The sequence below is a fragment of the Symphalangus syndactylus genome, chromosome 14, assembly GCF_028878055.3.
Source record: "Symphalangus syndactylus isolate Jambi chromosome 14, NHGRI_mSymSyn1-v2.1_pri, whole genome shotgun sequence".
Classification (NCBI taxonomy): domain Eukaryota; kingdom Metazoa; phylum Chordata; class Mammalia; order Primates; family Hylobatidae; genus Symphalangus; species Symphalangus syndactylus.
Window position 1 is genome coordinate 98,296,475 of NC_072436.2, and position 27,268 is coordinate 98,323,742.

The 27,268-nt window shown below is 39.9% G+C and overlaps 1 protein-coding gene across 11 annotated transcripts in view; it reads right to left on the reverse strand.

Annotated features, from left to right (window-relative positions):
* The window catches only part of MTA3 (metastasis associated 1 family member 3), a 215,591-nt gene that overhangs the window by 110,982 nt on the left and 77,341 nt on the right, over positions 1–27,268 (reverse strand). For 10 of the 11 annotated variants that reach the window (XR_010115759.1, XM_063618107.1, XM_063618108.1 and 7 more), the window contains exons 8-9: positions 23,993–24,092; positions 1,198–1,386 (exon numbers count right to left, since the gene is read on the reverse strand). Coding sequence is in view for 10 of the 11 variants with exons in the window: in XM_063618107.1 (XP_063474177.1) it covers positions 1,198–1,386; positions 23,993–24,092 (289 nt within the window). In the remaining variant the exon portion in view is untranslated. The remainder of the gene's footprint in view (positions 1–1,197; positions 1,387–23,992; positions 24,093–27,268) is intronic. The other variant, XM_055243653.2, reaches the window with a different exon arrangement.

Consider the following 27,268-nt stretch of genomic DNA (forward strand, 5'->3'; position numbering starts at 1 on the left):
TCCCATTGCCCCCTGAGCTCTGCCCCATCAGATCAGCAGCAGCGTTAGATTCTCACAGGAGCACGAACCCTATTGTGAACTGTGCATTCGAGGGATCTAGATAGCATACTTCTGATGAGAATCTAATGCCTGATGATCTGTCACTGTCTCCCATCACCCCCAGATGGGACGGTCTAGTTGCAGAAAAACAAGCTCAGAGGTCTCACTGATTCCCCATTATGGCGAGTTGTATAATTTATTATATATGACAATGTAATCATAATAGAAATGAAGTGCACAATAAACGTAATGCACCTGAATCATCCTGAAACCTCCTTCCACCCCCAGTCCATGGAAAAACTGTCTTCCACAAAACTGGTCCTTGTTGACAAAAAGGTTGGGGACCACTCCTCTATATCATTAAGAAGAATCAAAGATCAAAAGCCCATAAAACAAATTCTCCTACTGTGCTTGGCAGAGGTCATTTCATTAAGGGCCCAGATCAAATTCAGGCTCAACAATTAGTAAGACAGCTAGAAAAATACAGAAAGCTTAAAGCAGAGCAACTAGTCTAAAAGCAGAGATCAGATTGTTTAGTGCGAATGGTGAGAAGAGCTGACCAGATATTAACTTGGAACTCAGAGAGAGGTAAATAGGATAAATTAATGTTGCCAAGGTTTACACCAAGAACACAGGACTTCCTGATAGTGTGGGGGTTTTTTTGTTTTGTTTTGTTTTTGAGACCAAGTCTTGCTCTGTTGCTCAGGCTGCAATGTAGTGGTGCCATCTCGGCTCACTGAAACCTCCACCTCCGGGTTCAAGAGATTCTCCTTTTTCAGCCTCTTGAGTAGCTCGGGCTCCAGGCACGCACCACCACGCCCAGCGAATTTTTAATATTTTCAGTAGAGATGGGGTTTCACCGTATTGGCCAGGCTGGTCTCGAACTCCTGACTGTGATCCACCCACCTCGGCCTCCCAAAGTCCTGGGATTACAGACGTGAGCCACTGTACCCAGACAGACAGTGTGGGTCTTACTACAACTACTCCTCCAAACGATTATCAGTTTCTCCCTTTACAAGACTAGCCTTCATTTTACTTTGAGCAGATAAAAATTATTAACTCACAAACTTCCTAAATGAATACTGTAAGGTTTACCAGATTTCTAAAACAGAATATTCCCATCTCAACATTTTATTTTACTCATAATTTTCTACTTACAAAATCTTGCCGTATGTCATTGAAGTCTTTGCCATATTTTTCCAGTGCCTCTTCAAATAAGCTAGCTTCAGAGGCTGACCATTCCTCCATTTCATCTCTGCATAAAACAGGTCCTCCGAGTGGTACTAACACACTAATGGCACTGCTCAAATCATAGCTGTGTCTATACAATGTATCCATAGCGTGAAACTAAAGAAAAGAAACAAAATGAACAGAAAATATCAACCAGAAATGCAAACATGCTACATTATGTAAGAATAGAAACACTAAAATATATGATGTACTTAATTAACAATATACTTATTTTTTAACAAAATTTTAAACAGATTACTAAATAATTATTTAAGATACCATTTATTGCTTTAGAAAATGCTGACTTGTACCCTTATTTGGGGGGAGGGGAGCACAGAGTCTCCCTCTATTCCCAGGCTAGAGTGCAGCAGCAGCCTCGACCTTCTGGGCTCAAGCAATCCTCCTGCCTCAGCCTCCTGAGTAACTAGGACCACAGGCATATGCCACTATGCCTGGCTAGTTTTTTTATTTTATGTAGAGACGGGGGTCTCACTATGTTGCCCAAGCTGGTCTTGAACTCCTGAGCTCAAGTGATCCTCCCAGTATAGCCTCCCAAAGTGGTAGGATTAGGTCTCTTTTATTTTTATTTTTTTTATTTACCCTTTTTTTTTTTTTTTTTTTTTTTTGAGATAGGCTCTTGCTCTGTCACCCATGCTGGAGTGCAGTGGCATGGTCATAGCTCACTGTAACCTTGAAAGTCTAGCCAGGCCACACATGGTGGCTCATGCCTATAATCCCAGCACTTTGAGAAGCCAAGGTGGGAGGATCACTTGAGCCCAGGAGTTTTAAGACCAGTGTGGGCAACATAGTGAGACCCTGTCCCTACAAAAATAAAAAATTAGCCGGACCTGGTTGTGCATGCCTATAGTCCCAACCACTTGGGAGGCTGGGGTGGGAGGAATGCTTGAGCCCAGGAGGTTGAGGCTGCAGTGAGCTGTGACTGTGCCACTGCACATCAGCCTGGATAACAGAGTGAGAGCCTATCTCAAAAAATAAAAATTAAAATAATAAAAATATCAAAGTCACTTCAGCTCTTGTGCAAGATATACAGCACAGCCATTCTTGACCAGGGAAAAATATACAGATTATGTATCAGAGAGTGAGAAAAAAATCTTCTCAGGTTGGTTAAGGAATCATGTACTAAGATAGAAAGAAAACAATGGAGCAGAGTATGATGTTTAAGACAAAATTATAAACATGCTGCACAGAAAAAGCAAAACAAAACAAAATTACATATTTATCTTAATATGGTAACTTGGTTGAGATTGTAGAAAACAAAGAATAGATGGCCAGGCTTGCTTGGAACAGCAGGGCCACTGTGGGTTTCTTATATATTTCAAGGGAAAGTGATTTGAAGCACAATTTGAAAGGAGAAAAGATAGATTAGAACACACAATCACCATAACGTTGAACTCCTGGGCTCGAGGTTACTTTTGCAAAAGTAACTTAGGTCTAGCTTACTTAAAAAGCATTTTCTGGCCAGACACAGTGGCTCACGCCTATAATCACACTTTGGAAGGCCACGGTGGGCAGAACGCTGGTGCCCAGGACTTCGAGACCAGCCTGGGCAACACAGTGAAACTCCGTCTCTACAAAAAACAGGCATGATGGCATACTGCCTGTAATCCCAGCTACTCAGGAGTCTGAGATGAGAAAATCACTTGAGCCCAGGGAGGTCGAGGCTGCAGTGAGCTGAGATCGTGCCACTGAACCCCAGCCTGGGCAGCAGAGTGATGCCCTATTTTTTAAAAAAGAAGGCATTTTCCTCCAATCAGAACAATGAATAACTAGGTTCTAAAACTTCAAGTTTTGAAAAATCTTTGATTTTCCTACTTGAAAGAGAGTCATTCATAGCATGTACATACATGTGTAACAGGAAAACTGAAAAACAGCACAATCAGCTCTGCCTATGCCACAGATTAGCACATGGGTGCTGCAAAGTGATCTAATTCTTACCCATGTGAGAACTAGTTCTGTTTTTCTCCCCACCTCTCAACCCCACCCAGAGTTTCTAACACATAAACTTCAAGTCTTACACCTTTCACACAAAGTATCTCCTGCTACTTTTTAAAAATTTCACAAATGGGGATAGCTTCACTTCTATGTAACAATAGAACTCTTAAAAATTTAGCTTTGGGCATAAGTCGTGCATCTCCAAGCCTGCCACCAGTCAAGGTCTCAGTGCCAGCTATGCCACTGCAGCTGTCACTATGGCCCATTAGAACACTGCTAACTCCAAGATCAAGCAGTTCTGGAGGTGCTTGGGGCTCCGGGGTGCTGAACGAAGGTGCTGGTAGCCTTAGAAAAGAACCAGAGAAACCTAATACTGCTTTGGTTTTTTAAAGCATCACTTAGGAATTGCTACCCCAGAAAATCCAGAAATAGAACTGCTTTCCCTAGAATTGACAGAAATGAAAGATAAATATGAACGACCTCAGGTGAAGTGTGCCAGATAGGATTCTTCTCAGTTGAAAAGACACTAAAAAATGGTTTTGTGTAACTTGAATAGTTTGTATATTATATAATCTTTTCTAGATAGATGCTACAGAATTCTTTTAATCTGTTACATTCACCTATCACACTTTATTATAAACACACTTAGAATCATCTATAAATACTCAGTATAAATTGTTTTGAGTCTTAAAGCAGAAGAATCCAAAGTGGGGAAAAAAAAAAAAAACTAAACACAGCCATCTAATTCATTACCTTAAAAGATATTCTGTTTATTAGTCTGATGAGGAATTACGGTGCCGGTTGTATTTCTGCCAATGAAGTTTAGCATGGAGGTAACCTTGGTGTAGCTTAAAAAATGAGTACAGCCATTCTTTAAAATGAAGAGGGCACTGTTGTTTATATTTCCTGTAGGCAGCTGGAGAGATCTGTGTGACACAAGACGCTTGTGCATGGGTTCCCATGAATCTTCTGTTCTTGTTTATATAATGTGGAACAAATAACTCTTCTTTGCCACCACTGTGCCTTAGGTAACTGTGTGTGCCAGTCAGAAATCTGACACCACGTTTTCCTTCTAGGCTATCATGCCCTATCTGATCATCTTTCCTTGCTTCGCTCTGTGCTTTAGTGAAGCCTAGTTGCACACTGGCATTTCTGTGCTGTTTTCAATTTGCTTAATGATAGCAGTTACCCCAATTGTAACTTACATAACTTTAAAGAGTATCAAACTGTTCCCCGCCTTACTTAGTTGAGCACAGAACAAAGGCAATATAGAATCTGGGGTTCACACACAAGTTGGGATAAGAAGGGGAGTGAGCCATAACATCACGGAAAATTATACTTTCTAAGTATAATCGCAGTGATGTTTCTCTCAAAGTATTTTTCTAGCCTAGAATTCATTTTACCTTCATTATTCCTGTGAAGTAGGTAGGGCAAGTATGAGGGGAAGTTGGGTGCTGAATTTTTAGGTCAAAGACTGATATTACTACAAGGTATTTATTTGCTCACTGTAGAACCTGGGGCACCACATCAGTTAACTGCTCTGAGACTCACTTTCCTTGTTTGTTAAATGAGAAGAATATCCATGCTGCCTACCTCACTGACTTGTGAGGGTCAAATGAGAATGTATGTGAAAGATCATTTCTTATTCATATTTTTTAAAAATAGCTTTTAAGTGATCCCTCACTATCTGGTAAGAGACTGTAGGAGAGTTCAAATATCAACTAACATCTATTAAAGTGAAAACATTATTAGCAAAAGTATGCATTAATATGTATGTATATGTACGTACACACACACACACAGTGATGCATTAACTAAGATAATGATAAGGGTACAGATTATTAATTTGTTCACAGAGTAATGGCAGTATTTAGAACATGTAAACATGTTTAGGTACAGTAAATAACTGCTTTAACAAGGGCTGACATCTCACTTAAAATCAATCACTGGGGCCGGGCTCGGTGGCTCACACCTGTAATCCCAGCACTTTGGGAGGCCGATGCAGGCTGATCACTTGAGGTCAGGAGTTTGAGACCAGCCTGGCCAGTATGGTGAAACTCTGTCTCTACAAAAATTAGCTGGGCGTGGTGGCAGTCACCTGTAATCCCAGCTACTCAAGAGGCTGAAGCAGGAGAATCGTTGAACCCAGGAGTTGGAAGTAGCAGTGAGCCAAGATCACGCCACTACACTCCAGCCTGGGCGACAGAGTGAGACTCTGTCAAAAAAAAAAAAAAAAAAAAAAAAAAAATCACTGGATTTCACAAAACAGAAGCAGGGACTTCATGATCAATTTCCTAGTTATAATCATAACAAAGGCCACTGGCCATGTGTAGTCTTTTGTTGTATGTGTCACAACCACGGAACAATGACTTCCAACTTTCAAGTGAATTTTCTCACTCTTCTGCAGCAGACGTTGAAAAAAAAAAAAAACAGAAGAATTGATCTTGGTTCTTCAGCTTTTGCTCTGCAAATTTCAGAATCAGCTAAATTCTGTAGCTAACCTCACTAGACAGACTGTATAGTTTAGCTGTAGTATGTACTTTTACACACTTCTACATCAACTCTGAAAATAATGTAGTAGACCCCATTATTCATGATTTTACTTTCCAAGGTTTCAGTTACCCATAGCCAACTGCGGCCTGAAAATAGATGAATATAGTACAATAAGATATTTGTGTGTGTGAGAGAGACAGAGAGGGAGCACACTGTATTAGTCTGTTTTCACACTGCTGATCAAGACAAACCTGAGACTGGGCAATTTACAAAAGAAAGAAGTTTATTGGACTTACAGTTCCACATGGCTGGGGAGGCCTCATAATCATGGTGGAGGGCAAGGAGGAGCACGTCACATCTTACGTAGATGGCAGCAGGCAAAAACCAAGAGGTTGTGCAGGGAAACTCCCATTTTTAAAACCATCAGGACCAGGTACGGTGGCTCACATCTGTAATCTCAGCACTTTGGGAGGCTGAGGCAGGCGGATTGCCTGAGCTCAGGAGTTTGAGACCACCCTGGACAACATGGCGAAACCCCATCTCTACTAAAATACAAAAAATCAGCCGGGCATGGTGGCACATGCCTGTAATCCCAGCTACTCAGGAGGCTGAGGCAGGAGAATCACTTGAACCCAGGAGGCGGAAGCTGCAGTCAATCAAGATTGTGCCACTGCACTCCAGCCTGGGTGACAGAGCAAGACTCCATCTTAAAAAATAAAAAATAAATCAGATCTCATGAGACTTATTCACTATCACGAGAACAGCACAGGAAAGACCTGCCCCCATGATTCAATTATCTCCCCCGGTGGTCCCTCCCACAACACGTGGGAATTATTGAGTTACAGGATGAGATTTGGGTGGGGACACAGAGCCAAACCATATCAAGCACAGTCACATATCTTTTATAATGGTATATTCTTATAATTGTTCTATGATTATTCTCGTTAATCTCTTACTGTGCCTAATTTATAAATTAAACCTTATGTTAGGTATAGCATAGAGGAAAAAAACAGTCTGGTTCAGTGCCATCCTCGGCTTTAGGCATCCACTGAGGGTGCTGAAATATATCTTCTCATGGAAAAGAAAGATTACTGTAATTATTGTTTCTTAATAACTAACCTCATGAAAATGAAAAGAAAGATCAATAGCATTTAGGGACCTTTTCAGTTAATAATCCCATAAACAATTTTTTTTAACTTTCTGAATTTACAATAAATGAAAAAACTAAAAGATTAAAAGATATTCAAAAATGCTAAAATTCCTCAAAATAAAAATAATTTATCTTTTTCTTTTGAGACAGGGTCTCACTCTGTTGCCCAGGTTGGAGTGCAGTGGCATGATCTCAGCTCACTGCAACATCTGCCTCCTGGGCTCAGGTGATTCTCCCACCTCAGCCTTCCAAGTAGCTGGGACTACAGGTGCATGCCACAATGCCCAGCTAATTTTTGTATTTTCAGTACAGACAGGGTTTTGCCATGTTGCCCGAGCTGGTCTCCAACTCCTGGGCTCAAGTGATCCGCTTGTCTTGGCCTCCCAAAGTGCTGGGATTACAAGCATGAGCCACTGCACCCAGCCAAAAGAAATTTTTATAATTAACAGGGGCTCTGAAACCAGTCACAGAATTAATTGCATTTTTCTCAGCTGATACTACAACAACCACTCAAATCATAAATGGATTTTCAGTTTTATGTTCATGTTAAATGAATGAAATTGCTTTTCTTATGGGTACTTTTTAAAATGATGATGGGCTGTTACCTAAAAGGCTTCAAAGAACCAAAGTAGTATCTTAGCCTTCATCAAGTGATTATAACAAAAAATGATTATATTCATTGTTTCAAAGGTTCTACTCTCTAGTGTTTAGTTCGTGTTCCTGAACACTGAAGAAACCATTTGCTTTCAGAGGAGGAGCTCCTGTACTGTCTCAAACCAAATGAGAAAGAATACATTGGAATTACTGCTGACCAGGAGATATGAAACTTCCAAAGTGCACATTCATACCACAGACCAAAGGAGAGTACAGTAAAGGTCAGAATGTGTAGAAAGTAAACACTCACCAGGTGTGTACACTGTGGAGTTACTAGGAAATAATTCCTTTGAAACTGATCAACTTCATAAAGGAAACCAGAGAATCATATTATGTGCCAGAAGTACATATAAACCCCATCTTTCTGATACACACAGAAGTTTCTTTTGAATGGACTTTATGTAGTCTAATCTTACCCTTAAGAGCTTTACATGAATACAGTTTCTGTAACAGAAGAGACAAAATCCAGCAGAGAAAATGTAGGGTAAATAAAGAAAATAAGCTAAGAAAAGACACAGTAACATAACACAGGACCAAAGACTTGTGGTTTATCAGTAAGATAATACAAATTTGAAATACCAGAGAGGTTTGAAAAAAATGAACAACTAATTGATTGTGAGAGAAGGCGGAATAGTGATTTCCTAACTGGAGAGGAGCAGATGAGAAGCTGTTGAGATACTGGTAATATTCTTTACCATCTAATGGTGATTACACGAATATATACACAGGTAAAAATGTTTAAGCTGTGTAACAAACTGTAGGGCACTCTATATATGTTACCATATGTATACCTCAATCTAAAATAAGAAAAAGAATTTTGAGGCTGGGTGCGGTGGCTCACACCTGTTAATCCCTGCACTTTAGGAGGCCAAGGCAGGCAGACCACGAGGTCAGGAGTTTGAGACCAGCCTGGCCAACAGAGTGAAAGCCCATCTCTACTAAAACTACAAAAATTAGCCAGGTGTGGTGGCACGCGCCTGTAGTCCCAGCTGCTCAGGAGGCTAAGGCAGGAGAATCGCTTGAACTCAGGAGGCGGCTGTTACAGTGAGCAGAGACCACACCATTATTGCACTCCAGCCTGGGTGACAGAGTGAGACTTCGTCTCCAAAAAAAAGAAAAAAGAAAAGAAATAGAAAAGGAATTTTGAAACTAAGCACTAAAAAGCTAAAAGTTGGCCAGGTACATTGGCTCAGACATGTAATCCCAGAGCTTTTGAGAGGCCCTGGGAGGCCAAGGCAGGAGTTCAAGACCAGCCTCAGCATTAATTTTTTAATTTTAAAATTTAATTAATTAAAAATTTTTAATTAGCTGGGCACACACAGTGTTGAGTGCCTATATTTAAAAAAAAAAAAGAAAGAAAACTAGGCCAGGTGCAGTAGCTCACACCTCTAATCCCAGCACTTTGGGAGGCTGAGGCGGGCAGATCATCACGAGGGTCAAGAGATCAAGACCATCCTGGCTAACATGGTGAAACCTCGTCTCTACTAAAAATACAAAAATTAGCCGGGCATGGTGGCACGCGCCTATAGTCCCAGCTACTCAGGAGGCTGAGGCAGGAGAATCGCTTGAACCCAGGAAGTAGAGGTTGCAGTGAGCTGAGATCGGGCCACTGCACTCCAGCCTGGTGACGGCACGAGATTCCGTCTCAAAAAAAAAAAAAAAAAAAAAAAAGAAGAAGAAAACTAAACTAAAAGTCTTCCCTCCAGATTAAATACTTTGCAAAGATACCATGTTTTCAATAGAGACACCAATACACATTGCACGATCCATTCAAATCTAAATTGTAAAAATCTTAAGAACCCAGCACAAGCTGTTCTCTCTGCCAAAAAGCAGTGAAGGTGTTGTCACATTTCATCTCATTCATAACAGATGGAGATGACAAAAAGAAGTATTTTAGGAGAAAGACTGACAAGGAAATCTTGGCAATGGAATTCTCATCTTTTGTTAAGCAGACCCACACCATGGGTAGATTGGACTATTGTTCAGCAAATATTCGCTCCCTCCCCCACACCTCCACAGCAGAGTATTCTTCCACTCTACTGATGTTGGGCTTGGCCATGTGACTTGCTTGGCAAATAGGATGTTAGGATATGTGACATAACTGAGCCTTGACAAGTATTTGCACATTTGGCCTTGCCCTCTTGTGCTACTGAGTTTTGTCCATGGAGGATGAGAAATACATGAGCAGATCTGGACCCAACCTATAGCTTGGCACCTACATCAGAGCCCAGTCTAGCTCAGCAGAATCCTAGACAATCTGCAGATGAGTGTATCAGAAATCAATGCTTGTTGTTACAAGCCACTGAAATTTGGGCAGTGTAATAGATGTGTTTTCCTCTTTGAGAATAAAGAACTTAATTCACCTAGTTGCCAAAAGTGTTGTGAATAAGACAGTCCTCAGCTGCTGACCGTTTTTGGAATTATTTCAATTCAAGAACAATTCATCATGAAAGTCCACACACTCTTCCAGGAGCAACCTGCATCCAATAATGCAAGGCTGTAAAGGCCCAGCTTTTCATCGTGATTTGGGATGCCACAAATCAGCTAGAGTCAGCTGAGGCCTTCATTCGATTCTATCCACCTCCTCCCACTAGCCAATCCTGCCTCCTTCCCTTTTATTCCACAAGTGTTGATCCCAAGGGTAATCCCTAATAAATTTCCCACATAAAAACTGCTATCAGAATCTGCTTCCAGGGAACCCAACCTGTAAAATGCAGTATTATGACAACAGCTAACTGATACACATATACTATATTCAATACTAACTACAAATGCTCTGCAACTGATGGGTATGTCCTAACAAACTCATCATAGGTTGAAAATATCATAAGTCAAAAACGCATTTAATACCCTGATAAACCCATTGTAAAAAACAAAACAAAGCAGAAATTGTTAAGTTGAACATCCTAAGTCAAGGGCCATCCGTCCTGATTTGTTCAGTTACAATTTCACAAAAACTTCACATATATACCTCCTACAGGAATTACAGCATTCAGAATATCACATCTATTTAAAAATTAAGGACCACATGGTTTTTTTTCCAAGCGGAGGAAGATTATAATAAACTCTCATGAGTAAACCTCAAACTGATATGGACAAAGTTTGTCATATGCAGGTCTGGTGCAGTGGCTCACACCTGTAATCCCAGCACTTTGGGAGGTCAAGGCGGGGGTGGATCGCTTGAGGTCAGCAGTTCAAGCCCAGCCTGGCCAACATGGCAAAACACCGTCTCTACTAAAAATACAAAAATTAGCTGGGCACGACGGCGCGCGCCTGTAATCCCAGCTACTTGGGAGGCTGAGGCAGAAGAATCGCTTGAACCCGGGAGGCAGAGGTAGCAGTGAGCTAAGATTGCGCCATTGCACTCCAGCCTGGGTGACAGAGCCAGACTCTGTCTCAAAAAAAAAAAAAAAAAAAAAAAAAAGTTTTTTATATGTGAAAAAGTGTGCCATCCACTTTCAATTTTTGCTTTAATGCATAGATATAACAAAATCCTTCATCCAACAAACTTGCTAAGACTTAGCTGGCACTCACTCAAATCAACCTAAAAGACACCCTGAGTCATGTTCTTGTGCGTACTCACACCTTTTGATTACTTTTCTTTTTTTTTTTTTTTTTTTGGAGATGGAGTCTTGCTCTGTGACCCAGGCTAGAGTTCAGTGGCGTGATCTCAGCTCACTGCAATCTTCACCTCCCAGGCTCAAGAGATTCTCGTGCCTCAGCATCCCAAGTAGCTGGGATTACAGGTGCCCACCACTACACTCAGCTAATTTTTTTGTATTTTTAGTAAAGACAGGGTTTCACCATGTTAGCCAGGCTGGTTTTGAACTCCTAGCCTCAAGTGATCCACCCGCCTTGGCCTCCCAAAGTGCTAGGATTACAGGCGTGAGCCACTGCACCTGGCCTATTTTTTAGGCGGACTTAACTATGTTGACTCAGGCTGGTCTCAAACTCCTGGCCTCACGCTTTTAAGTGATCTTCCCACCTCAGCCTCCCATGTACCTGTGATTACAGGTGTACACCAACATACCTGGCTCTTTTTTATTATTATCACAAGAAAGCTAGAGGGGACAATAGGTCACAGTGACCCCATGTCCCTAGATGTCATTTCCAAACTTACTATGAGCATAATTAAAAGTTATTGCCACCTGGCTGTGATTCTTGGCACAAACCAGACAAATACATGAAAACAACTGTGTGAAGACACTGGAGAACCAATACAGGCAAGGAGAGGTGATGATCCCTCTGAAAAGTGTAATAGTTGAGCTTCCACACTGACCTTGGCCTTTATCATGAGGGTATTTTCTAGACTGCTATATGGTGAAATCGAGTCAAACAGCAAGTTTCCTTTTTTACTAGTCTGATGTGACAAGAATCAGACCTTGATGTTGCCAGAGTCAGTAAGGCCCAGGGAGCAAAATACTGGGGAGGATCCTATTCCAGGCCCTAACAGAAATCTCAAGACATGGAAACAATTGGTAGCACACATGTTCTCTGACCACACTCTCAAAGGCAATTAAAACAGGTAGATGAGCCACACTTCCTTCCAAATTAACTACAAGTTAAATTAAAAATTATAAGGCAAATTAGTAAATATTTAGAACCAAATGATAATAAAAATACTACATACTAAAAGATATGTGCTACAGCCAAGGTGATAATTAGAGGGACATTTACAATCTTTTATGTTTATCATGAAATTTTAAAAAGGTCTTAAAAAGGCTAGCAAAATATTAGAGTAAACCTAAAGAAAAGCAGAAGAAAATGAGTAAAAATAAATAGAATATGTACCACCTTTTTTAATTAACAAAATTAAGTTCCCATTCTTTTAGATAACTAATAAAGAAACCTCAGGCAAAACAATCAAGAAAAAAAGGTTATGTGACATATATAAACAATAACAAGAATGAAAATCTATTTGTAACTACAAATACAGCAAACTGTTTAAAAATACTGTAAAAATGTTAACAAATTTGAAAATTTAGGGGGAAATATATAATCTCCTAGACGGACATAACTGACCAAAATGGACTTAAGTAGAATAAAAATTTATTCTAATTATAAATCAAATTATAACCATAACCCACACTGAAGGACATTCTACAAAATAAGTGGCCCGCACTCTTCAAAATATCATGGTCATAAAACACAAAGAAGACTAAGGAATCGTTCAGGAATGAAAGAGACTATGAAGATACAACAACTAAATGTCATAAGTGATTCACAAGGAAATCCTGGGCCAGATTTTTTTTTTTTTTTTTTTGCCATAAAGAACATTACCGGGACAACTAACAAATCTGAATAGTCTCTAGATTAGACAACAGTACTGTAACAAGGTTAATTTCCTGAGTCCGATTATTATACTGAACTAATATATGAGAATATCCTTGGCTTTTATTTTTAGGAAATACTCTTTCAAATATTTAGCAGTAGAGGGACATTTATTCTGAAATTTTACTTTCAAACTGTTAATAACTAATTTTATATATATATATATAGTGCTAGAGTTTATGGAAGGCCATTATTTCGGACTGAGCTCCTGCACTAGGCCTCGGCAGATCAGACTAGAAAGCAGTCACTTGTGCTTAGTGCCAAGATTCACAGCAACCAATCAGAAGGGGCCAGTTTACCTGAGTAGGCATAAGGAAGTCCCCTCTATTTTAAGGAAAGCAACTTTGAAACAACCAATCTGCTTCTTGTTCTCTGTTTCTGCTTTTCTTCAGCCCTTTTCTGTCTATAAAGCCAACCACCTCTGCTCAGCTCATCAGAACGCTTGTTCTACTTTATAAATAGAATAAATGAAAGCCAATTAGATGCTTAAACTAAATTCTATAATTTGTGTCATCTGACAATAACAAGAATAATAAGGCAAATGTGGTAAAGATGGTAACAACTGGGGAATCTGGATGAAGTGAATACAGGAAGTCTTTGCACTATTTTTGTATTATCACAAAAAACAAAGTTTTTTTTTTTGTTTTGTTTTGTTTTGTTTTTTTTGAGACGGAGTTAAGCTCTTGTTGCCCAGGCTGGCATGCAATGGCGCAATCTCAGCTCACTGCAACCTCCACCTCCTGGGTTCAAGCGATTCTTCTGCCTCAGCCTCCCAAGTCACTGGGATTACAGGCATGTGCCACCACACCCAGCTAATTCTTTGTATTTAGTAGAGATGGGGTTTTACCATGTTGGTCAGGCTGGTCTCAAACTCCTGACCTCAGATGATCTACCCGCCTTGGCCTCATGCCTGGATTATAGGCGTGAGCCACCATGCCCAGCAAGTTTTAAGAAATTATAACCACAAGCCTTCCACTAACTCATACTTGTAAATACAAATCTTTCCACAAATTATCCTAGACAAAGTTGCTAAAACAATTCTCTTTCTATTTCTCCCAAGTTCAAATCTACAGTGCTTTTCTGATGTTTCTATATTCATGTGAAATTTGTAAGAGAAAAAGTAAAAGGCTGTATTTACCCCAAAAATCTCATTAAAGCTTAAATTTAAAAGGAAAAGATGGATTAATAGACCATAAAACACACAAACAATTCTCCTAGGATAGTCTGCAGCGTCTCCACACTCATCTGTAATAGATCATCAACAAAAAGACGTGTGTGTAATGTAGAATATTATTGCCTTGATGTATTTAGCAGGAAGAGAAATTTCGTGTTTCCTATTTTTTACTGCAGTGCTAGTCCATTAGCACTAATTCTAATTTTATAGCCTTAGAAACATGAACAGTACCCATGATAAGTTCTTCATGAGTTTTTAAGTTATACGAATCCCCATCAATTTTATGTCCATTTTGAAGTCTAGATTTCTAACATAAGTTGATATCTAAAATGCTAATCAAAAGATTAGTATTTTCTGGCCAAGCGCAGTGGCTCATGCTTGTAATCCCAGCACTTTGGGAGGCTAAGGTGGGCAGATCACTTTGAGGTCAGGAGTTTGAGACCAGCCTGGCAAACACGGTGAAAACCCTGTCTCTGCTAAAAACACAAAAATTAGCCAGGGGGGCAGGGGTGCTTGTAATTCCAGATACTCAGGAGGCTGAGGCAGGAGAATCGCTTGAACCCAGAAGGTGGAGGTTGCAGTGAGCCAAGAACTAACCACTGCACTCCATCCTGGGTGACAGAGCGAGACTCCCTCCCAAAAAAAAATCTGTATTTTCTGCTGTGGCTTCTAAACTATCCTCAATTCCCAGTACCCACAAGGCCCTAAATGAAACAAGACTCACAAACAAACAGAATGAAGTACATGATTCATGATTGATGGCTAGCATTTTTATAAAGCGTTAATATCTGAAGAATAATAATACTGTTCGTTCAACTTTCCCTCATCCAAAAAATAAATTGTTTTTTCTAAGTTATTCTTGATGGGAAATTTTTTTTTGGAAAAAATTATAGTTTTAAGGGGAAGATTATATGAAAGATTATATTAACCTTTGTTCACCACTTTTAACTCTTACAGTGACTTCTTGTAACAATTATATTAAATGGTATGGTTGGTTAATCATAGCCTAATTACCATATTCAGACTTGATAATCTAAAATAATAAATACAGCATGATAAAATACCTATCAGACAATCAATAAAGCTATAAAATCAGAAGTAAATGAGGGTCAACAAAGATTATGGGTGAAAAAGACAAATGCATCATTGTCGTTTTCTCAATAACAACTACTATTTATTGAGCTCTGACACTGTGCCAGATACAACTCTGAACACTTTACAAGTAATTATCTCAATTCATCCTCAAGTTGATGTCACGTGGGAACTCAGCGGCAGCCTTTTTCCGAGGCTGGAAGGTCGCAGGGGTCTTCTTGTTCAGGACCCTGAGGCATTGCCTGCTCTCACTCCCAGTAAGGACAGGGCCTCTATGGGGCCTTAAGAGCCAGGAGGGCCCAATGTTTGCAAACATTACCTAAAATGAAGGTACATAAACTGCTGAATAAATCAGTCAGATGTCTTCCAGCCAACCTAAGCAGCTAATGTTGCAGACAGCTCTAAGCCCTCCACAGAATCCAAGGCCCCCAGAAAAAGAGCCCCAGAGGAGCCCCCAACTGCCTCTACTTTGAGGAGCCACTGCAGTTCCACTGAGTTCTGAATCCTTGGTTACACGTATCAGCAACTCATAAGAGTGTGGCTGCACTCCCTCTTCCTGCCCATCCATAACCTTCCTGCAGCGGAGCAAGTAGGTTTTATTATTACTACCACTGCTGATGAGGAAACTCAGACAAAGGTAGGTTAAGTAACTTCTGCAGGGCTAAATGGATCATACATGAGCTATAGATTGAGGGGGGAAAAGAATGAATCACAAAAATGTCTCCATTTGTACACCCTTGTTCATAGCAGGGTTATTCACAACAGCCACAAGATAGAGGCAACTCAAGTGTCCACTGATAAAGTAACATAATGTGGTATATACACACAATGGATTATTACTTAGCATTAATAGCTGGGAGTGGTAGCACATGCCTGTAGTTCTAGCTATTAATACTTGGTAGGCTGAAGTAGGAGGATCACCCGAGCCCAGGAGTTTGAGGCTGCAGTGAGCTATGATCACGCCGCTGCATTCCAGGCTGAGGGACAGAGCAAGACTCTCTCTCTCTCTCTCTCTCTCTCTCTATATATATATATATATATATATATACACACACACACACACACACACACACGCACACGCGCACACACACACACACATAATTTTTAAATGATGGGAATTCTGACACACGGTATAACATTAATGAACCTTGAAAACATGCTAAGTGAAAATAAGCCAGTGACGAAAAACTTATCAGATACTGAGAGCAGTCAAATTCATAGAGACAAAAAGTAGAAGGGTAGTGGCTAGGGGGCAGAGAGGATGGAGAGTTAGAGTTTAATGGGGATGAGGTTTCTGTTTGGGAAAATCAAAAAGTTCTAGAGATGGATGGTGGTAATAGTTACCAACAATGTGAATCTGTGTAATGTCAGAGTGAATCTACTTAATACATTTAAAAATGGTGAAAAGGAGTTTTGAAATCATAGTAAAATATATATAACCCAAAATTTAAGTGCATCACAGCGGGGCATGCTGGCATACACCTATAATCCTAGCTACTCCTTGGGAGGCTGATGCAAGAGGATTGCTTGATCCTGGAAGTTCAAATCTGGCCTGGGCAACATAGCATGATCCCATCTCTTAAAAAGGGTGAGGGGTGTGCGGCAGCATGTATGGTATGCTTAAAACTTTCTACAGTGCATAGTGTTCAGACTGTGTGTATACAGCTCTGGGGATATAATTAGAATTCAAATACACATATATACATCACTCTTAGTGATAAGACACTCTCTATAAAACATTAAAATGCTTAAACAAAGGAACAGAAAACAATATATTGCAATGACCTATTTCAATAAGAACCTATGTCCCAGAGAAAGAAGCCAATTTACTCATTCTCAAATATTTAGTGAACACCTATATATATATGCCAGGCACTATGCTTGGTGCAGGGAATTCAATGGTGAGGAAAAACAGATGCAGTAACTACACTAAGGGATATAACAAGCTGGTATGCAGGGAATGGGAAGGAGAGAAAGAGACACAAAATAATCACAAAAATGAGTTTTTAATTATAGACCTGGCTCTCTACATAAGCACATCACAAAGCAACCTGCCCTAAACTGATGGATTAGCCAAGATTTGGTTTTAAAAAGAGTTAACTATGTAGGGCTATGAGAGCATCAGGGAAAGGGACCTGAACATGCAAGTCCTGTGGCAAGACACAAAACCAAAGGAAGGGTACAGCCTGGCTGGAGTCCAGAGGACGGAGGACTGTGTGGGCAAAGGGGCTATAGACAAAGGTCAGGCAAAACTCAATAGTTTTGTTGACTATAGTTCCAGTAATGATCTAAGTTTTAACCCTACATACAATTAAAAGCCACTAAAAGGATATAAGGTAGGAGGTAGCAAAATAAAAGTTACACTTTGTTTTGTTTTGTTTTGTTTTCAGATGGAGTCTCGCTCTGTCGCCCAGGCTGGAGGGCAGTGGCATGATCTCAGCTCACTGCAACCTCCGCCTCCCGGGTTCAAGTCATTCTCCTGCCTCAGCCTCCTGAGTAGCTGGGACTACAGGTGCGTGCCACCACACCCAGCTAATTTTTTGTATTTTTAGTAGAGACAGGGTTTCACTGTGTTAGCCAGGATTGTCTCAATCTCTTGATCTCGTGATCCACCCGCCTCAGCCTCCCAAAGTGCTGGGATTACAGGAGTGAGCCATGGTGCCTGGCCAACAGTTACACTTTTAAAAGATCAGATATAACATAGAAATCAGAGGTGTTCCAGGACACAATTTCCTCCCTCCTAAATCAACACAGCTTGGCCTTTCTCAGAACCAGACCTGGCATTAGGCAACCTAAATTTCTAGTCCTGATTATGTCACCAATTAAATGTGAGTCCTTATACAATGTATTGTTTTGTCCCTTGGGCTCATCACCTGTAAAACGGTCTTCTCTAGAAGGCGCATTCGGCTCCGAACTAACTCAAAAACTTCTTTTTCTTTTATTCTTACCCCTTCTCCCCAAATTATTTAGTCTTCAAAGTCCAGGCAAAAGTGATAAGCCAGTACCTTCACTTTGCCAGGTCTAAGGCTTCGTTCCAGCAATAGCTCCCTCACAATGTTCATGACATTTTGCTCTTCAAGCCAGGGGGGTGCAGACCTTGCTCTGGCCAACACCACCAAACAGGGAGTCAGAGGCTGGAACTTCCATCAACTAACTCACTGCCACTTACTAACTAATTCAGGATTTCCTTGGTTCTAAGAAATTTTGTTCCCATGGAGGTGGTGGTAGAAAGGATCAATGTAAGTACTGTAAACCTACTTTTTCTTTTTAATTAATTAATTTATTTATTTATTTTGAGAGGAATCTTGCTCTGTCACCCAGGTTGGAGTGCAGTGGCACACTCTCGGATCACTGCAAACTCCGCCTCCCTGGTTCAAGCGATTCTCCTGCCTCAGCCTCCCAAGTAGCTGGGACTACAGGCACGTGCCACCACATCCAGCTAACTTTTGTATTTTTAGTAGAGATGGGGGTTTCACTATGTTGGCCAGGCTGGTCTCGAACTCCTGACCTCATGTGACCCACCTGCCTTGGCCTCCCAAAGTGCTGGGATTACAGGCGTGAGCCACAGTGCCCAGCCCAATATTCTTCTTTGTATATTGTATAAAATTCATCTTATATTTTAACAAAACGAGTGAAATCTATAAAGCCCCCATGGCTTCAATGTTTTTTAACAATTATGAATCTTACATATTTTAGATTAGAAGTGTTTGAAATTCACAGTTCAACTATATTCATAACAGATTTCAAAATGAGGAAGTGAGAACTACTGATGTGCAAGCAGCTTAATTACCTGCTCCCAGTACATTATTGGTGATTTGACAAGTAGCATAAATTGTCTTGGATAAATCGATGTCAGATTAGGAATGCTGATAGGCTGTTGAAGTCCTCAGAAGAAAAGTCACAAGAAAATCACTTAGGAAGGGCTATCAGGTTTCAGCAGTTCCATAACCCTGCCCTCTCTGCAGGCCTCTTAAAGAGGCCTTCAGATCCATGGTTTGATCATCTAATAAAAAAAAAGGTGCTAACGCGATCAGAATAGGACCATAATTAGTCAGGAATGGTGGCGGACGCCTGTAATCTCAGCTACTGGCTGAGGCAGGAGACTGAAGCAGGAGAAACACTTGAACCCAGGAAGCAGAGGTTGCAGTGAGCCAAGATCATGCCACTGCACTCCAGCCTGGGCAACAGAGCAAAACTCTGTCTCAAAAAAAAAAAAAAAAAAAAAAAAAGGTGGGGGGGTGGGGAGGTAGTAGGACCATAAATACTCAAAGAAAAGAATTTGACTCCCCAAATTCAACTGAATGATGAATCCATTTTCATTTAATGGTACAAAACAACCAATGAACCTTTCATATGTTCTTTTTGGGAAACAATCTGCAAAGCTCATTATCAACATACTAATAATTAATTTTTAACCATACTACTCAATTTTATAAATGCCTCAGGATCTAAGAGTCTAAGTAAAGCTGAACCTAGAGCAGTATGAGAAGGAAACCATGGTATTTAAATGTTGCAAACAAAAGAACACATCTTCTTCAGTGCTGCCTCAAAGAAAGACAATAATGACACTTAAATCCAAGTCATTCTAACAAAAATGAGGTGGAAGGGTGGATAGAAGAGGTAATCTGATAGAGGAGAGATAACTACTCAGTAGGAATCAAGTGCAGATCCAAACCCTATCTCTGAAACCAGCTATACAAACACGACAAAACACCACTTCCTGAGCCTCTGAGCCTACTTCTGCTTTAGAAAATAATTACAGTAATAAATAACTAGAAAGAATATATGTGATACAAAAGTAATTGGACCTCAAAATTACTAAGCCTCAGAATGGAAACAAAACAGGAGAGATAAAAAACACTGAAGGGTATGAAGGTCACTTCCTAGAAGGAGCATAAGAGGCCAGTATTACAGAAAATACACATAAAATGATTATTTATGAAACAGTCTAACTCTGTCGCCCACATTGGGATGATCATAACTCACTGCAGCCTCGAACTTCTGAGCTCAAGGGATCCCTCCACCTCAGCCTCACGAATAGTTGGAACTACAAGCACTCACCACCATGCCTGGCTAATTTGTTTTGTTTTGTTTTGCAGAGACAGAGTCTTGTTATGTTGCCTAGGCCTGTCTCGGACTCCTGGCCTCAAGTGATCATCCTGCCTCAGCCTCCCAAAGTATTGAGATTACAGGCATAAACCAGTATACTCGGCCATAAAATGATGTTTAAACGAATTAAGGTATATAGGTAGAATCCTCTTTAAAATGCTTTTTTAAAATATCACCTTCACTGACAACAAATACCAAACCTCTAAAACTGCCCTCTCCCAAAAGAAATTCACCTGCTGTCCTGCACGTTCACCAGCAGTGGGAAGCAGAGAGCTGCTGCAGCTGTGAACCAAGGGCCCACACAGGCCCTCTGTACCTAAGGCAAGTCAGCCCAGCTGCCACGAGAACTCTCCACCATCTCAGGAACAAGCTTCTCCACTTGTGCACTCAAGCAGGGACCACATCCCCAGTTATAATCTGAGAAGCAGTATCTCATGAGAATAGTGTTAAACTACAAGGAACTGGTTACATAAATAATAGTTTACCTATATAAGATCATGCAACATTAGGGAAAAACTAAGTTCTTGCAATGATTTTTTAAAAGGTATTTATATCTGGCCAGGCACGGTGGCTCACACCTGTAATCTCAGCACTCTGGGAGGCCAAGGTGGGCGGATCATGAAGTCAGGAATTCGAGACCAGCCTGACCAACATGGTGAAACCCCGTCTCTACTAAAAATACAAAAATTAGCCAGGTGTGGTGACATGCGCATGTAATCCCAGCTACTCGGGAGGCTGAGGCAGGAGAATCGCTTGAACCCAGGAAGCGGAGGTTGCAGTAAGCCGAGATCATGCCACTGCACTCCAGCCTGGGTGACACGGCGAGACTCTGTCTCAAAAAAAAAAAAAAAAAAAAAAAAAGTATTTATATCATATAGTTAGGGAAAACATGGGGGCAGTGGAGGTCATTTAAAACAGTTAAGAAGAAAGTTCACATAAGACTTAGTTATCAAAATGTACTAAAATGTGGTGCTTGCACAGGGAAAAATAGATCAACAAAACAAAAGAGAATAGATTAAAAGTCTATAAACAGGCCTAAGTATATCTAGGAACTTAAAATATGATAAAGGGGCATTACAAATCATGAAGAAACAAATTCAGTAAATGATATTGGGACAATTAGTTTAATATATGAGAAAAATTAGATCCCTACCTCACTCTATTCACAAAATTAAAGTCTATATAGATTTACAGTCCCAAATATAAGAAAACTTTAAAACCATTAGAAAAAACAGGACACAAGAAATATATAAATTTATATATATAAATATAACTCTAGTTATAGCCTAAAAACTCACACACATGCTCACAAAGGGATATGTGTGAAATTTTCAACATAGCATTATGAGTAACACAGCAAAAGAAAAATGTTTTGAAACCACTCCAGATGTTCACTGGTAACAGAATACATAAATAATGTTGTGTAGTATTATATGAAAGAATATTTGACATAATACAAAGCAGTTAAAATGAATGAACTGTGTTTATATTTATTAACATGGCTAGATCTCAATAATGGGCAAATGGCAAGTGTTACACAATAAATTTAAGCATATGCAAAAGAATATTTATGTTGTTTTGGATAAATAAATAATACAACTATAAAAACACAGACTACATACATAGCAGATCTGTTATAGTGGCTAGCTCTTGAATGGAGGCAGAGGTAAAGGGAAATAGGACTCAGAAGGGAATATTAGAGACTTCAACATTAACTATAATGGTTGAAAAAAAGTTTTTTAATCTGAAGAACTAAAATATTAACATTTGCTTTAGGTGGACTTATATGGAGTTTTATTACATTATCCCCTATACTATTCTGTAATTTGCTATTATTACGTATAATGCATAAAAAAGGGCTTAAAGAAAACAAAACAGTAAGAACATTCTACTCTGGGTAATGAGAACAAAGCTTTTTCTGGCTGCTGCTGTACTATTTTTTAATTTTTCATAACAGATATACATTAATTTTTAAATTGAGCAAAAATCACTTTGACCAGGAAAAATATATACAGGTAGTTATTAGATTCCACATAATTCTGGTTCACATAAATATCTTTTTTTTTTTTTTTTTTTTGAGACAGGGTCTCACTCTGTTACTCAGGCTAGAGGGCAAGTGGCATGAGCATGATCTCAGCTCACTGCAACCTCTCCCTCCCAGGCTCAAGCAATCCACCCAACTCAGCCTCCCAAGTAGCTGGGAATACAGGCACATGCCACCACACCCAGCTAATTTTTGTATTTTTTTGTAGAGACGGGGGTGTCACTACGTTGCCCACCTTGGTATCAAACTCCTGACCTCAAGCAATCCACCGGCCTCAGCCTCCCAAAGTGAAATATCTGATTTTTAAAGTTCTTGCAAACATGACATCTGTACTCTTGCTTCTCTGATAAAATATTCTCAAAGCTCTAAACAACTAAAATACAAACCCATTTTGGAGATCCTAAAATTTGGGGTAAAATATTAATGTCCCAAAGGAGAAAACAAAACTTTCTTTTATAAACAATTCTAGTCTTTGAGAAAGGACAAGGCAAGGAGTTCCACAGCTTTAGTCACAATCTGTAATTGTACAGAAGTACACAAAATGCATAAGAAACAAGGCTGGGAGCAGTGGCTCACACCAGTAATCCCAGCACTTTGGGAAGTCAAGGCAAGAGGACTGCTTAAAGCCAGGAGGAGTTCAAGACCAGCCTGGGCAATAACATAGTAAGACCCTGTCTTTATTTTTAAAAAATAGATTAAATTTTTTAAAAAAGAAAGTAAAAAAACAAATCTGATGTGTATTCCTCTATGAGTTCTTATATTACCAAAATAAATATTTTATGAAAAGCATTTCAAATTGGCATTATAATGAGACAGTTAAAAACCTATATTGTATTCCATTTCATTAGAAAACAATATTGAAACTTTTGTTATATGTAATGAATACTGGTCAAATAACCTCATCAAAGCTCAGTTTTCTCATGTGTAAAATGAGCATCCTACCATGCCTATCACAAGGGGTAATAGGAATCAAATACAGTAAGTAACTTCAATCAGCAAAAAACTCACAAGTCCACTTTTCCGGAGTGCAGAGAAAGCAGTAAGTGCCAGGTCCTATGCCTGACCACAGCAGCCATTAGTGGTAAAATTAAACTGAATATAAGAAGCTTCATTTGCTCACCAAAAGAAAAAAGTAAATAGATTTAAAAGATACCAACTATAATGTAATAAAATTATGTAAGAAAATAGCCCCTCTGGCCAGGTGTGGTGGCTCACGCCTGTAATCCCAGCACTTTGGAAGGCCGAGGGGGGCGGATCATAAGGTCAGAAGTTTGAGACCAACCTGGCCAACATGGTGAAACCCCGTCTCTACTAAAAATACAAAAATTAGCTGGGTGTGGTGGCGCGTGCCTGTAATCTCAGCTACTCAGGAGGCTGAGGCACAAGAATCACTTGAACCCAGGAGGCAGAGGTTGCAGTGAGCTGAGATCGTGCCACTGCAATCCAGCCTCGTGACAGAGCAAGACTCCATCTCCAAATATAGAAAGAAAGAAAAAAGAAGAAGAAAACAGCCCCTCTTTCTAATGAACAGACACAAAAAACTCTCAACTCACAGACGAGTGTTATCATAACCCAGTTAACCAAGTAACCAAGCCAAATCAACCTAGCAGTCAGGAAGGCTAAGAGCCCAAAAGCTCCCGGTCTACAGTATTGCCACAATGGCTTTAAAATTAAACAAGTAACAGAAGGATAAATACCCACAAAATTTCAAACCATATCTTACCAAGGTGATGTCTCGGGAAGCTGCAGCAGCACTCATATGCAAACTAGGCTGCCTCACAGAACTGCTGCAATCCAGGGCTCTGGCAAATGTCCCAACAGCACTGAATAAACCACAAACACAATAAGGAAAAATTAAGTATCTGTTTTGGTTTGTTTTTTTAATGTTTTAAAAAACACATATGGATAGTAAATAAAAAACTGTAAAAGAAAAGGCAAAAACAAGTTTCTGAATGAGAATCAAACATCAAATAAAAAAAACTTTCACTCTATAAGATATAATAATTGACAAGCCAATTTACTATAAACAGGTCGTTATCATGAAATCAAGAAAAAAATAGCCTGTGGAGGGGGGCAAAAAGAAGGAAAGGGAAGCTCTGTTATAACATGTCATGGAGTAAAACATTTGGTATTCAAATTGGCTCAAAAAATAAAAAGTCGGCTGCAGAGTTTGGCTATTACAGCAAAGCAAGTTTTGACTACTTTTTAAGCCCAAATTGTGAAACTCAGTAACATTTTTTCCCCCAATATATCATTAACTGTAGCAACCCCTTCCTGTGAGGATTCAACATGAAACAGATTTCTACTAAAATCTCATTTAAAAAGAAATTACCATAATGCTGACTTTAATGATCTGGAAGTCCTTCCAATATGTAAGAAACCCTAACCTTAAGACATACAGCACAAAATGAAGACTCACTGCTTTTCTTGTCTGTATTTTAAACATATTTGCTACCGAAGAGATTTTTCATTTTTATTATTTTTATTTGTTGAGACAGCGTCTCACTCTGTCACCCAGGCTGCAGTGCAATAGTGTGATCATAGCTCACTGCAGCCTCAACTTCCTGGGCTCAAACAATCTTCCCACCTCAGCTTCCCAAGTAGCTGGAATACAGGCATGCACCACCACGCCCAGCTATTTTTTTTTTGTTTGGCTAATTAAAAAATCTTTTTTGTAGACAAGGCCTCCCTATGCTGCCCAGGCTGGTCTCAAACTCCTGGGCTCAAGTGATCCTCCCACCTCGGCCTCCCAAAGTTTTGGGTTTACAGGCATAAGCCATTGTGGTTGACCCCTAAGGAAGAAATTTTATAAATATTTTAATTAAAATACAACAAACATGTTGAAAAGTACACAGTGTACAGATAGTTACTGTAAAGTGAACACATGCATGCCACCAACATACAGTTCAAGAAAGAACATGACCACAACCCAGAGGCTTCTCAAGCTCCTTTCCACAGGGAACCACCACCCTGGATTATAGCACCACAGATCAGTTTTGCTCAAATAGAATCACGCAGCTGGACATTATGTCCAGCTTCTTTTGATTAAAATTACGTTTGTGGATTCATCCATGTTGTTAGCTACAGCTGTATTCACTCATTTTCCCTGTTAGGCAACATTCTGTTGTACGACGTCTCATCCCCACCACCACTCTACTGCTGATAGACATTTCGTGTTGTTTCCAGTTTGGGGTTACTATGAATAGTGCCATAAATCCATTTGTATACGTATCTTTTGGTGCAAAGGTGTATGCATTTCTGCTGCATAGATATTTAGGAGTGAAACTTAAGAGATTTTGTGTTAGATGACAGCAAACAGTATTCCAAAGGAGCTGTACCAATTTACACCCCCACCAGCAGGATATGAGAGTATTGGTTCTAAATCTTGATCAATGCTTAGCACTGTCAGTCTTTAAAATTTTAACCATGCTGGTGGATTGGCAGTGGTATTTGACTGTGGTCTTAATTTGTATTTAGAAGATCTTTTTTTTTTTTTTGAGACAGAGTCTTGCTCTGTCGCCCAGGCTGGAGTGCAATGGTGTGCTGGCTCACTGCAACCTCCGCCTCACAGGTTCAAGCGATTCTCCCACCTCAGTCTCCCAAGTAGCTGGGATTACAGGCACCCACCATCATGCCCAGCTAATTTTTTTTGTATTTTTGTAGAGAAGGGGTTTCACCATATTGGCCAGGCTAGTCTTGAACTCCTGACCTAAGGTGATCTGCCTGCCTTGGCCTCTCAAAGCACTGGGATTACAGGTGGCGTGAGCCACTGCGCCCAGCCCTTTTTTTTTTTTTTTAAGAGATGAGGTCTTACTATATTGCCCAGGTTGGTCTTGAACTCCTGGACTCAAACAATCCTCCTGCCTTGGCCTCCCAAACTGCTGGGGTTACATGCATAAGCCACCAATCCCAGCCTAGAAGATTATTTTTTTTTTTTTTTTTTTTTGGGACGGAGTCTCGCTCTGTCACCCAGGCTGGAGTGCAGTGGCGCGATCTCGGCTCACTGCAAGCTCCGCCTCCCGGGTTCACGCCATTCTCCTGCCTCAGCCTCTCCGAGTAGCTGGGACTACAGGCGCCCGCCACCACGCCCGGCTAATTTTTTTTTTTTGTATTTTTAGTAGAGACGGGGTTTCACCGTGGTCTCGATCTCCTGACCTCATGATCCGCCCGCCTCGGCCTCCCAAAGTGCTGGGATTACAAGCGTGAGCCACCGCGCCCGGCCAGAAGATTATTTTTTAAAACAAATATTGAAGCCAAAAACATACTAGTAACCAACTCCTTGGTGTCCTTCATGCTGGCTTTGAAGGGAAACATACAGCCCTTGGCAATCAGAAAAATGAAAACAGAATACAAATCAAATTTGAAAACGGCAATGTCTCCTAATCAATCCCCAATCTAGATAGCCTGTCTGGAGATTCTAGACCAGTATTCTGTACTCAACAAGGGGCCACAAGATTGGCCCCTTCACAATGCTCATCAAGTGTCTCCATCCAGTCGCTTAGTAGTTAGGTGATGGGCTCTGGACTCCAAATGCCTGGCCACCAATAAAAAGTAGGATCGTCCATGGTGACTGGCTCTATGAACAGTGGTATCTAAGGATGAGCCAAGACTATTTTTTCCTCTGTATTGTGAAATAAGTTCAACACAAAATCAGACAATAACATAATGAAGACCCTTGCATCCACTGTCCAGATCTAACTCATATTAATATTTTGCCATATTTGGTTCATTCTTTTAAAAAATAAATATTATAAATTTGTTAGAGTTCCCTATATATACTCCTAGATCATATATACTATATATACCCATTTAATGTATTTAAAAATCCACTAATAAAATATTGTTTTGTACACAAACATTTTATAAATAATTACTGTGTATGCACATAAATGATCACATGGTATATACCCTCAACATTATTTGTGATGTTTATCTCTTTGCTACATATAGCTTTAATTCATTCAATTGCCATAAAGTAATATTTCACTATATGAGTATA